The following is a 10,550-nucleotide window of genomic DNA, read 5'->3' as shown; positions in this document are numbered from 1 at the left end:
CCTTGCTTTTGCCTTACCTTGACGACTCGTTCAGCTACGTTCAAAGAAGTCCAAGCTACCGGACGCGTCCTTTAACCCTTTCCCCCTTTCAAACTAGTTTCCTTCTTGATACAATGTATACGCATCCATCGAACCCCCATGATTTTACCATTCATTTTAAATAAGAAAAAATGACACAATTGGCCGTTACTTTTTTAACAGCCTGTATGTGGTGCAACGTCCCGGAAACACAAAAATACCGTCTAATAATGCAGTACGAGTGAAGAATCGAGATTGATAGGGCGACGTTCGCGGAATGCTCGCGATATTCCGGGAACCGCGTGATATTTCTAGTGTCGTTCTACGAACATCCTTATTGATTGCTCGTGCATGCGGTAGGTGAAACGAGGATGAAGCGTGAAACGTATCACGATCGGTATTCCTCGTCGAATATCATTCGAAAATTATTCATTTTGAACCTTTAAACAAAAATCAGACGATATTTGTCGAAAGCGGCTAATTGCGTAAACAGGATATGCCGCACTTGGTGCGTCAGGGATGCCGCTATAGGAATAGCATGAGACGCAGAAGGTGCGTCCTACCTGGGAAACGGGGTAAAATTAAATCGACGAGATTGAAAGTATGGAAAGGACAATTTTCAATATTAACGCGATAAACGCGGATAAGCAGAAGGCACGCTTAACGACGTTAGCGTGATGTTTTCGCGACAGGGCGTGCGAGTGTTCTATATTAAACTCGACGAACGCGGGTAGGCCGATTGCGAAACGGACGCCTGATATTTTCGTTACATCGCACGAGTAACTGCTTCCGGCCGTACGCTCTCTCTTTCTCTCTCTTTGCCCCCTCTACGATCGCCGTCCTTCCTTTCGCATCCTGCTTTTCTACTCGCTCACCCGCTGGCAGACTCTATTTTTCTCGCTTCGCCTGCTGCCTCTCCCTTACTCCTTCTTCTCGCGTCGCGCCGACGATATTGCTCTTTCTCTTTCTCGCGTTCACCGAGAGACCGAGCAGATGCCCGTGCTTCAGCCGGCCGGAAACACCTACGCATCGTGCTAGCGTGCGAGGTAGCGATGCCCAGCGATGGGAACGAACCTCTCGTAAAACGAAACGTTTTATATTTTATTTATTACACTATGTATGTAGAGGGGTGTTACGCAGGGTAAGTATAAAGGGAAGGGTTTTCCACCATTTGCCTCTGGTCTAGGAAAAATCCAGGGAAAAAATTCTTTACTATTGAATTGATGGACGTATCACCTACCCCCTTCAATCTTGTATTGGTGAATGACACCTACACGAAAGTATATAATTTTTCTAACCAACTATTTATTTTTTTAGGTCATCATCGAAACATTGGAGAAACGGGATGATTCGCAAAGCCATAGAAGAAATGACGTGCACTGTTCAATTGATGAAAGGCAAGTATTATGATCGCGAATGAAACGTTATTGCTGATCGAAGTTAGCTTGCCTCCGCGAAGAATGGAACGCGGGGGATTCGAGGAATGCGAGGTGCGTGTAACAGGCGTGACCTTCTCAAGGTCAGACGGTGTGTAAAGGAACAATGCACACGGGACCTGATTCGTGTTGGTCTACTGCGATACAGTACAACTGGTAACAACAATTACGGTTCCAACCGAAGGAACCTCGGCTGCCTCTATTCCTTCAATGACCACTATCGGTTTTCATTACCATTCACAACTATTTCATCGATGTATGTTACAGATTAACGAGTCAAGGATACACGAGAAAGCAATTACATTTTTATATTACTAATAACTATATTAAATATCGCTGCGTTTAACATAAATGTTAGTTGATATTAATGGACTTGAATTTACGAGGCCCTGGAACTGGAAACTAGTTTAGGATATAATAGTGATTTACATATTTCAACTTAACCCATTAATATCCAAAGTTGTCTTTTATTTTTATTTTTTTATTACCTATTTACATAGTCACTCAGTGTGTGCCGCAATCTTTAAGAACGCGATATCGCGTGGATACCTTAATTGTTAACAAGTAATATATCTGTTTAGTTATCAACACTTATTGTCGACATCTAAACCTAATTACTTTAGCAATAAATGTTCAGTAATTTACATAGTTAATTAAATAGCAATTTTTTTTTTTAATTTAAATGGGAAGGCTGCCGCCATCTATTAACAAACCTGGAAGTTAATTTATGATTACCGCTAATGGTTAAATGACCTTACCTACTAAAAAATACCAGAATTCAAATAAATGTTTGTTATTTGTATGTCGGCAAATTGAACTCAAGTTAATTTTTTATAAACATATTAGTTATATGCATATAAAGGATGTTTCCGACTTAGGTCACTAACCGGATGGAGGTTGAATCTTCATAAAACTGGAAGTCGAAAATGTAGAGTGACATTTTTTCATACAACACTTCATTTGTGAATAAATCGTTGTTTAAAATTTACTCGGTACAATTTAAAAAAACCGCTATAGCGGAAAAACAAGTGGCACCATCTACTGTTTGATACAAAAATGAAGTTTTTCATTTTGCCGATAGGGAGCGCAAAAATCACTGCGCTTTATAGTTTCCTTTTCTGTCACCAGACAGCGTATTTGAATGTCGTTTCCCGCTGTAACGAACATTTTACCGCCATTTTTTTATATAATTTTTTTTAATCAAACTCAACGTGCCCTAAGTTTATTTACGCATTAGAAATTATATTTAAAGTTTCGTGTTATAAGTAGTTAATTATTTACAGCAATCAGTTATTTAATTTTATCGAAATATTTAAGTTATATCTTTTGGAAATGTCGGAAATATATAATTGGGAAGATTTACCTAAAGATATAACACCAGATTTTGTTTCGATTCCAGAAGATTATGATTTTCCATTCTATCTTTCTGAAAAAGAAGAATGGATCAATTATAAATATCTAGAAAAAAAGAAAGGTACGTTTTCTAGGGCGTATGCAAACGTAAAATTTACGTTGTTTAAAATTTTAATTTGTTTTTGTACACATCCTGATAAATCATTTTAGGTAAAGTGTCGGTAAGCGAACCTTGTTTAATAACAGAGTTGAACAGATTTGTGCCTTATCTAGAGAATGGCGGTATTAAATTTCATCCCCTTAATATGCCTTACATTAAAATAGGAAAGATAGAAATAGTAGGCTTTGTATTAGGCACCTCACAGGATGCAAGATTTTATGAATATCAGGGTAATATGAATAATGTAAATATAGGAATAGATTTATTTAGAAACTATGAATCTTAAAGATACTTTTCATTAGTTGAGGATGGAACAGGGACTATTAAAATTTTTTATGAAAAAAGAAAATTTGACATAGATAGTTATAAAAGGTGTATTATTGACAAAAAGTATGGTAAACATGCAAGGAATATCGATATGAATGGATTGCAGACACAAATATGTCCATCAAAGTTTCCTAATCCACGTCCAAACTTTTATTATCCACCTGATACAAGTATACGTACTATGGCTGTAAGTAAGAAGCTCTTCTCAAATACATATTACATGTAAAGTTAATCAATTAAATCTTACACAGATTATAGAACATAACTGGGCATTGGAGACAAATAATGGTTTGCTTGGTAAAAAAATTGCCCCTCATGATTATATACATGCAGTAGGGTATTGTTCACTTGACTTTCTTGATAGAAAAAAATCACGGAAAGAGATTACATTTGAAGATTTGTCTGTTGCAAAATTGAATTTCTATGCAACTGCAGTGACTTGCATCGACGAGTCTGAATATAATAAAAAACTAATTTCATGGTTGGGTACAGTTGTTCAAAGAAGATACGATACACCCGAAAATAGTTCATCAGCTTCTTAAAAATTCGGATATCTTCTCGATGCCTTGATTCAGTATTAATAAAGATAAGGGTAAGAATGTAAAATATATTACTTAAAATGTATATATTTATAATCGAACAATAAAACAATATGTGAATATTTTGTTTGTGTATTAAACATTGTTTAGCAAATTTTAAAAATTTTGGACCTTTCATTGGTCAGAGCACTCACATGATATCAAAGCTTTTACAATGTTTTTAAAGGTCACATGACAATTTTAAAATTATTGTATTGCATTGGAATTATAAGATTTCTTTTTTTATTTTATTAATAAATGCTCTATTATTAATATTTCTGGATTGTAATACATTTAAAACACACAAACAAATTTTAAGTAACAGAATTGTCTGTTTCACTTTTACTGGCGCTAACTGTGTCACTGTTAGCCATTTTGTCATTAGGTAATTTATTGTTTGGGACTGATTCCGTTTTCTTTGAATGAATAATCAATTTATGATAATAACTTCCAGTTAGGGGCAAATATGGTGCTATTTCGCTTGGTTCTATAAAAAGGGTAGGTGGGGCCTAAAAGAATAAAATATATTTTACTTCTGTTACTCTCAGTTAAATATGTATATATATATAATTACTTACTCGTATGTCTTCAACCTTGGATTCTCTTGTCGTATATTCTCTCAGTAAATAGTTATGTCCAAATTCATGATAAATACGGGTATCGTTTATTCTCAACATTACGCCATCAATTCTCAAAAAATATCTTAATAAAATGAAAAAACTAGTTGGCATTACGCGCTGTTTAAAGTAATACATAAAATTAGTGTCGGTTCAGATATACATTTTTCGTTCAATTTTAACTTAAAACGAATTTACTAACTTACAATTTTTACCGAACAAACTGCAATACCATTATCGTGAAGTTCATCTTCGAACAATGTTAAATCATGGTAAAACAAGATTTTATCTCTTCTCCTTAATTTATCCATATTAATTCGTTCGCTAGTTTCCTGAACTTCAAAGTTAGACATTGTACCGCTATAAGTAGTCGTAAATGTCCAATCAAATGGCTTTACCTTTTCTTCCAAGTATTCACTGCTCTCTGACCTGATTAAAAACAGTATTTAAGCAGAAAATTAGTACGATAAAGACTGATTTAAAGAATAAAAATATTTATACCTAGATTCTTTCCATGCCTCTGCACATGCTAGTTGGACATTAATTTTCCCATTAGATACAGTTTTTAATGCATCTAAGGCATTGAATTCTAAGGTAGCACCATCTTTATGTTTTAATGTTAATATATTGTTTGGAAATACCATGTCTGGCATATGAGGCAAATCTAGAGTACGGCTAAACCTATGAAATTAATTATAGGATATAATCTCATCCTTGCTTTATTTTATCAAGAATATAAGATTATGTATCATACATGCAAAATTGACAGATATTAGCATCTGTCTCATTGCATCCATTTTCATTTTTGGAGCATTTCGAATGAAGTATGTGGGACTGTGTATACTTAATGAGCCATGGGGGAAATACATGTTCTTCTTGATTCACAGGAAGTCTTAAGATATCAATTTCACCATGAACTTTCACTGCCGTCATTGCCTACAACCTAAAACAATGGTTAAACAAATTAAAGGTAAATCAACATTTTAACTGTAAAACTTATTCTTCAACATATTGTATGTTAATAGAAGATATTTAAAAAAGGCTAGGATATAAATATTCAATACATTTTGATTAAACATAGTAAATATTGATATAAATAAAGTAGAATGGTTACATATATTAGATATTATTCATAGACTGTTATTTATTTGAATCATATTTTAATGTCTAACACTATTATTTAACGTTTCTTCACATCTTTTGTAATTAATAATGATTTTTTACTCAAATTTAAGTACTATTGATAACATCTTTTAACCTGTCATATTATTTACAAGCCATACTTACTGGTTAAATTTAATATTTAAACTAATTCCCAATTAACATTGTACACGTGATCTTAATTCCTTAATGGTATATTTTATTTCTATTCCAATTGCGTGCCCTTCCTTTTTAATTATTTTAAGTTTTTGTGGAGCATAACAATAGCGGTCTCTTTATAAAACTACATTATCGACTGTGCAAACTTATGCGTCCTCCATAATTATGCAGTTTTTAAAAAGCAGCGCCACATTTCATTTTACATTAAACAATGACCAGAGTGATAAATCATTTTTCAGTCAATCGTAAATCAATTTAAATTAATACTTTGCTTTTTAGATTTTATTAGGAACTGTCCACCATGCTCGGTACCATGCAAATCAGATAGCAAATGTGATCAGTTTGCAAAGAATGGTCAAAATTGATAATGTAATTTTTGAGTTAAAAAGTCACAAAAAATCCTATCAGTCGTTTAATAGCGGAGTCTTCGCTCGAATTAAATTATTCTTATTTTTTAATAAGAATCGCAATGAGAGACTAAACCGATCGTTTTCTAGAAATGGCTGACCAAATCGAATTCCGGTTGGGGGAGTTTGAAGACTACACTTCCTTCGCTCTTCCATACGGAAATAACCGGAGCGGTTGTGGAGGATTCGAGTGGAGCCGAGATCAGTTCTGCTTGGGTGTCGGACACAGTTACGTGTTCCAAGAAACGTGTACATCTAAAAATGACGGATAAAAAATCTTTGTCCGTAGAATTCGCCGAAGGAAATAACAGTGTCAACGAAATCACGGATAAAAGTCCACTCTTTTGGGAGGAGCATATACGAAAAGTTAAATCAATTGCTGGTCACATCGGACTTTTGATTACTTTGATGCTGTACACGGCGATCGGCGCTTTAGTAAGTTCAATTAATAAATTTATAAGTAAATCATAGTTATCATTGATATTTGATCAAAACTATGGAATGCAATAACAAATGTCAAAATTTTTAGCTATTCACTCACACGAGTTTACGCGGAACACAATATTTATAGAGATAACAACGCGAGTCTGGATTTCCAATTGGTATCTTTATTTTTAGCAATGGACCAATCGTACGTTTGGATGCGATTACTATTAACCTCTATTGTTAATTTTTTACGAATACTAATTTTATTTCATATTTTTTAAATTTACTAACTTATTTAATTGAAATACGATATCATTATAAGTATTCTATGCTAACACAATTATAAACATTATTCCCCATAAGAGACAATGATTGATGAGGCTATAAAAGTGTAATCCGAAGTAAACCACTTGAATTCAAGAGATTCGTAAATATGTGAACTGACGTCAGTTCATTAACATAAAACATCATCGTCATAATATTTCAGAGGAATTAAACATCCCGAAATATTATAATACATTTTTAGTAATTTTTCAGGTTTTTCGACATATCGAACTTCCGGCCGAGCTGGCGCGTTTGGAAAGTTTGCGCGCCAATTTGCGCATCCACCGGCACTCGTTCGTTAACTCTATTTCTAATAACACTGATGTCTCAAATTTACGAACATTGGTAAGTGATCGTTCAATGAACACATAATTCTTAAAGTGAATGATAAATGGTTACAGGTCAGCGTGAAATTACGTGTTTACGAAGAGGCTGTCCAAGAAGCAGCGCAAGGTGGTCTGTTGATAAGTTTTGTGACAGATACAATCGATCAAGCAGATCGAAACACGAGCGAATTGCCGCCGATTGTTACTGAGAGATGGAGCATTCTCCAAGCTGTTTTTTTCGCAAGCACTGTTCTTACTACTATCGGTAACAAATAATAATTGTAACGCAGAGATAACTCTTGTGCTAACATGTGTCCTTTTATTTTTTAGGATACGGAAACGTTGTACCTTCTACTAGTTGGGGAAGGATGTTCTGCATTTTGTTTGCTTTCGTCGGAATACCATTAACGTTAATAGTTATAGCCGACTGGGGGAAGTTATTTGCCAAGGTGGTAGTTAAAGTCGGTTTGGCCGTGAAATCGAAACTTCCGTTTCGTTTTTCCTTCGCTTGGGTTCCGACCAACTCGACCGGAAGGCGATCGCTCGGTAAATTCGACCACTCAGTTCGAATAACAAAACAGAGAAATACCAAGCAGCGATTACTAATTTTATACTCGAGATTTGCATGTTGCTATCAACATTGGATATGTTTAAAGTGTGCGCGTGATTCACATAAATGGCATTGAAAATATACCGGTGAAGAGAAAATATATTCATTCGATACTAATCGTCTACGTTCTTCTAGGTGCTTTGGCAGCAATCTTACTTCTTTTTCTATACCTTGCTTGTGGTGCAGGTATGTTTATGTTGTGGGAAGATGATTGGGACTTCTTTGATGGATTTTACTTTTGTTTCGTGACCATGACCACAATTGGATTCGGTGACTTGGTACCGAGTAAGTTACGCGACATATATATGTATATCATTCGTTTTCAACAATCGCCCTTTTTAAGCAACGCAGTAGTTTTTATTGTACGCGTAGAATGTTGTAGACGATAATAATACGAGTATGTATATTCGCGTAGTCCGTGTTTATACATTTATTATAGCTACGCTTCGTGTCATCGCTCGTACGCAGAAAAACCAAAGTACACGTTACTCTGCACGCTGTACATTCTGGTTGGCCTGGCGTTAACGAGCACCATCATTGAACTTGTGAGACGACAATACGCTCAATCGTGGAGAAGACTACAGAGACTTAGCGGTCCGTTAGCAGAAACCATTCGAAGACTTGGCGAACAGGCTGGAGGTGACATGTCCGCGCTTCATTCGGACCTCAGGTGACTATCGGGATGTCGTATATTAAATTGAAATAATCATACGTTGAACTGTTTAATAGAAAAGTATTGACGGTGATATCAATGCCACGTTTAAAGTGGTCAGCTTCGTTCAGTCGAGGAGATTCGAAAGATCAAGAATGGGAAGAGGCGGTGGAGGCTGTGCTTCGCGACATTGCCGCAAACGCGAACAACACTCAAATGAAAACAAAGCCGATAGTTCAAATTGTCATTTACGAATCAAGCGTCTGACTGGTATCGAATTTTATAATTGTCTTAGGATAACGTTTGACTACGTTTACGTCGTTTGGTTATACTTTCAGATATTTCTGTGTAAACGTTACGTTAAATATTGCCATGGAAACTGTCGACAATTAATTATCTGTGACGCTTGACAAGTATGCCAATTAGTGTGCCAATTAAAGGTATTTTTCGTATTACCCGCGTAATCTGCGCGCGCAGCCTGGTAGAATTGTGAGCGCGCAGATAGCAACAGCCCCGAGTTCGATCAGTAGTCCTAATGTTGGACCGACCGAATCGACGAAAACAATAATTTGTCACTGAAGGAGTTGCTATATTTAGAATTGGTGGTACCGCACGAAGCAGAACAGGAAAGGTTGTACTGCGTTCGTTGTCAACTCTTACTCAGTGACGACTGCGACAGTGGTAGAGTTAATAATCAAGGCTCGATGGTCCAGATCATGCAAAACAGAAACGAGAAGCCGTCGGCTATCGTGTGTATTGCGTACCGTGTGCGTATTTAAATAAAACCCAGTAAAGAAGAGAGACAGTTGTAGTTGTGTTCGCACTTGACAGTTTTACATTAGGAAAATTTTCACCATATACACATATACCTGTGCATCTATTTATGACGTATACGAAACGATTAATTGATGAAAAGAAAAATAAATATTAACGTTATTTTTCTGAACAATTATTCGTTATTGATTGTCTATACTAACCTTTTTAGAATTGTTTAAAATTTACGTGTATTATATGTGTAATTTTATATGATGAAAAATGGATCTCTAAATCAAAATAATCGTCTTTCTTGGCTTCTTTTTCTTGACGTATAAAAAAACGGGAGGTAGGATCGCAACAAATACCAAACGTGTTTCTAGCCCTTACCGTCACGCCATTCATATGTATATACCGTTTCGCGCGGAATTTTTGAATTCGCTAAAGGGTAAAACATTAACCAGGACCATTGGTGTACATGAAAGGTAGAAAGAATGTTTTATGACGATGCGACCTTGTTGCGAATCATTATTGCTCACAATAATTAGACATTACTTAGAATAAAATTGAGTTTAATAATAATTAGATTATTATCTAATTTTTCTTGTTTAGCAAATGAGTACGATGACCGGTATTAAAGATCCTACCGAGCCACCGAAATTGGAAGAAATAATTCAAGGGAACAAGCAGCACAATGCCATTGTTAAAAAAAGTTTTGCAGACTTTAGCAATTTATCTATGCAAACTTTACTCGATTTCTCCAGAGAAATGGCAGAATCTTTCAGGTGATCGATCGAATAAACCATTTCATTTCATTTATTGAAATGTAACCAGTGAAATAGAATATTTGATAACCCGATTGATCTTTATTCATTTCTCAGGTTGATGTTAGAGAATTTAAGAGTTCGGATTCAACAGTTTCATGAAGAAAATCAGTCTATATTTGATTTATTTTCAATTTCTCATCTAGAAAAATGGACTCAACGCGAACAATAAATTAGACAGAATTATCAACATTTTTCAATAGATTTATGTTTTACATTGTGTTGTGATTGAAAACCATGTAATTTCATTAAAATATTAAAGTTTAAACACACTTCGTAAAAGGAAAGATTCTGTGAATGTTTAAGATCGTAAAGTTACTTTAATAATAAAATAAGGATCGAAGAGAAATAACTGATCTTAATTTATTTCTTAGAAACCTTGATGAATGAATATACATAAATGCTATTAATATTTAAGC

At 35.0% G+C, this 10,550-nt stretch overlaps 3 protein-coding genes across 5 annotated transcripts; 2 read left to right on the top strand and 1 right to left on the bottom strand.

The window, feature by feature from the left end:
- Positions 1-2,612: 2,612 nt before the first annotated feature.
- On the top strand, positions 2,613-3,958 carry LOC114878710. The gene is made up of 4 exons (XM_029192816.2): positions 2,613-2,928; positions 3,018-3,197; positions 3,270-3,481; positions 3,546-3,958. Exons 1-4 carry the CDS (start codon positions 2,787-2,789, stop codon positions 3,834-3,836), a joined length of 825 nt encoding a protein of 274 aa, XP_029048649.1. The 5' UTR covers positions 2,613-2,786; the 3' UTR covers positions 3,837-3,958.
- Positions 3,905-9,792, bottom strand: LOC114878709 (TIP41-like protein). 2 transcript variants are annotated; one of them, XM_046290146.1, is made up of 6 exons: positions 9,532-9,792; positions 5,244-5,432; positions 4,991-5,170; positions 4,696-4,918; positions 4,451-4,609; positions 3,905-4,381 (listed from the first exon to the last, which is right to left on the bottom strand). In XM_046290146.1, the coding sequence occupies exons 2-6, from the start codon at positions 5,420-5,422 to the stop codon at positions 4,187-4,189; spliced, it is 936 nt and encodes a 311-aa protein (XP_046146102.1). In that variant the 5' UTR covers positions 5,423-5,432; positions 9,532-9,792; the 3' UTR covers positions 3,905-4,186. The 2 variants fall into 2 exon arrangements, with proteins under 2 accessions (XP_046146102.1, XP_029048647.1); XM_029192814.2 differs by lacking the exon at positions 9,532-9,792 and adding an exon at positions 5,777-5,956.
- LOC114878708 (TWiK family of potassium channels protein 7-like) lies at positions 5,382-10,483 on the top strand. Of its 2 annotated transcripts, XM_046290145.1 has the most exons (11): positions 5,382-5,459; positions 6,307-6,651; positions 7,180-7,311; positions 7,368-7,557; positions 7,623-7,838; positions 8,038-8,187; positions 8,371-8,572; positions 8,632-8,824; positions 8,893-9,321; positions 9,920-10,092; positions 10,189-10,483. In XM_046290145.1, the coding sequence occupies exons 2-8, from the start codon at positions 6,478-6,480 to the stop codon at positions 8,819-8,821; spliced, it is 1,254 nt and encodes a 417-aa protein (XP_046146101.1). In that variant the 5' UTR covers positions 5,382-5,459; positions 6,307-6,477; the 3' UTR covers positions 8,822-8,824; positions 8,893-9,321; positions 9,920-10,092; positions 10,189-10,483. The 2 variants fall into 2 exon arrangements, with proteins under 2 accessions (XP_046146101.1, XP_046146100.1); XM_046290144.1 differs by having other exon boundaries at positions 8,632-9,321.
- The last annotated feature ends 67 nt before the right edge of the window (positions 10,484-10,550 follow it).

Source organism: Osmia bicornis, chromosome 2 (assembly GCF_907164935.1).
Source record: "Osmia bicornis bicornis chromosome 2, iOsmBic2.1, whole genome shotgun sequence".
NCBI lineage: Eukaryota > Metazoa > Arthropoda > Insecta > Hymenoptera > Megachilidae > Osmia > Osmia bicornis.
The sequence above is the reverse complement of the archived record's forward strand: the minus strand, read 5'-3'. Positions and strand labels throughout refer to the sequence as shown.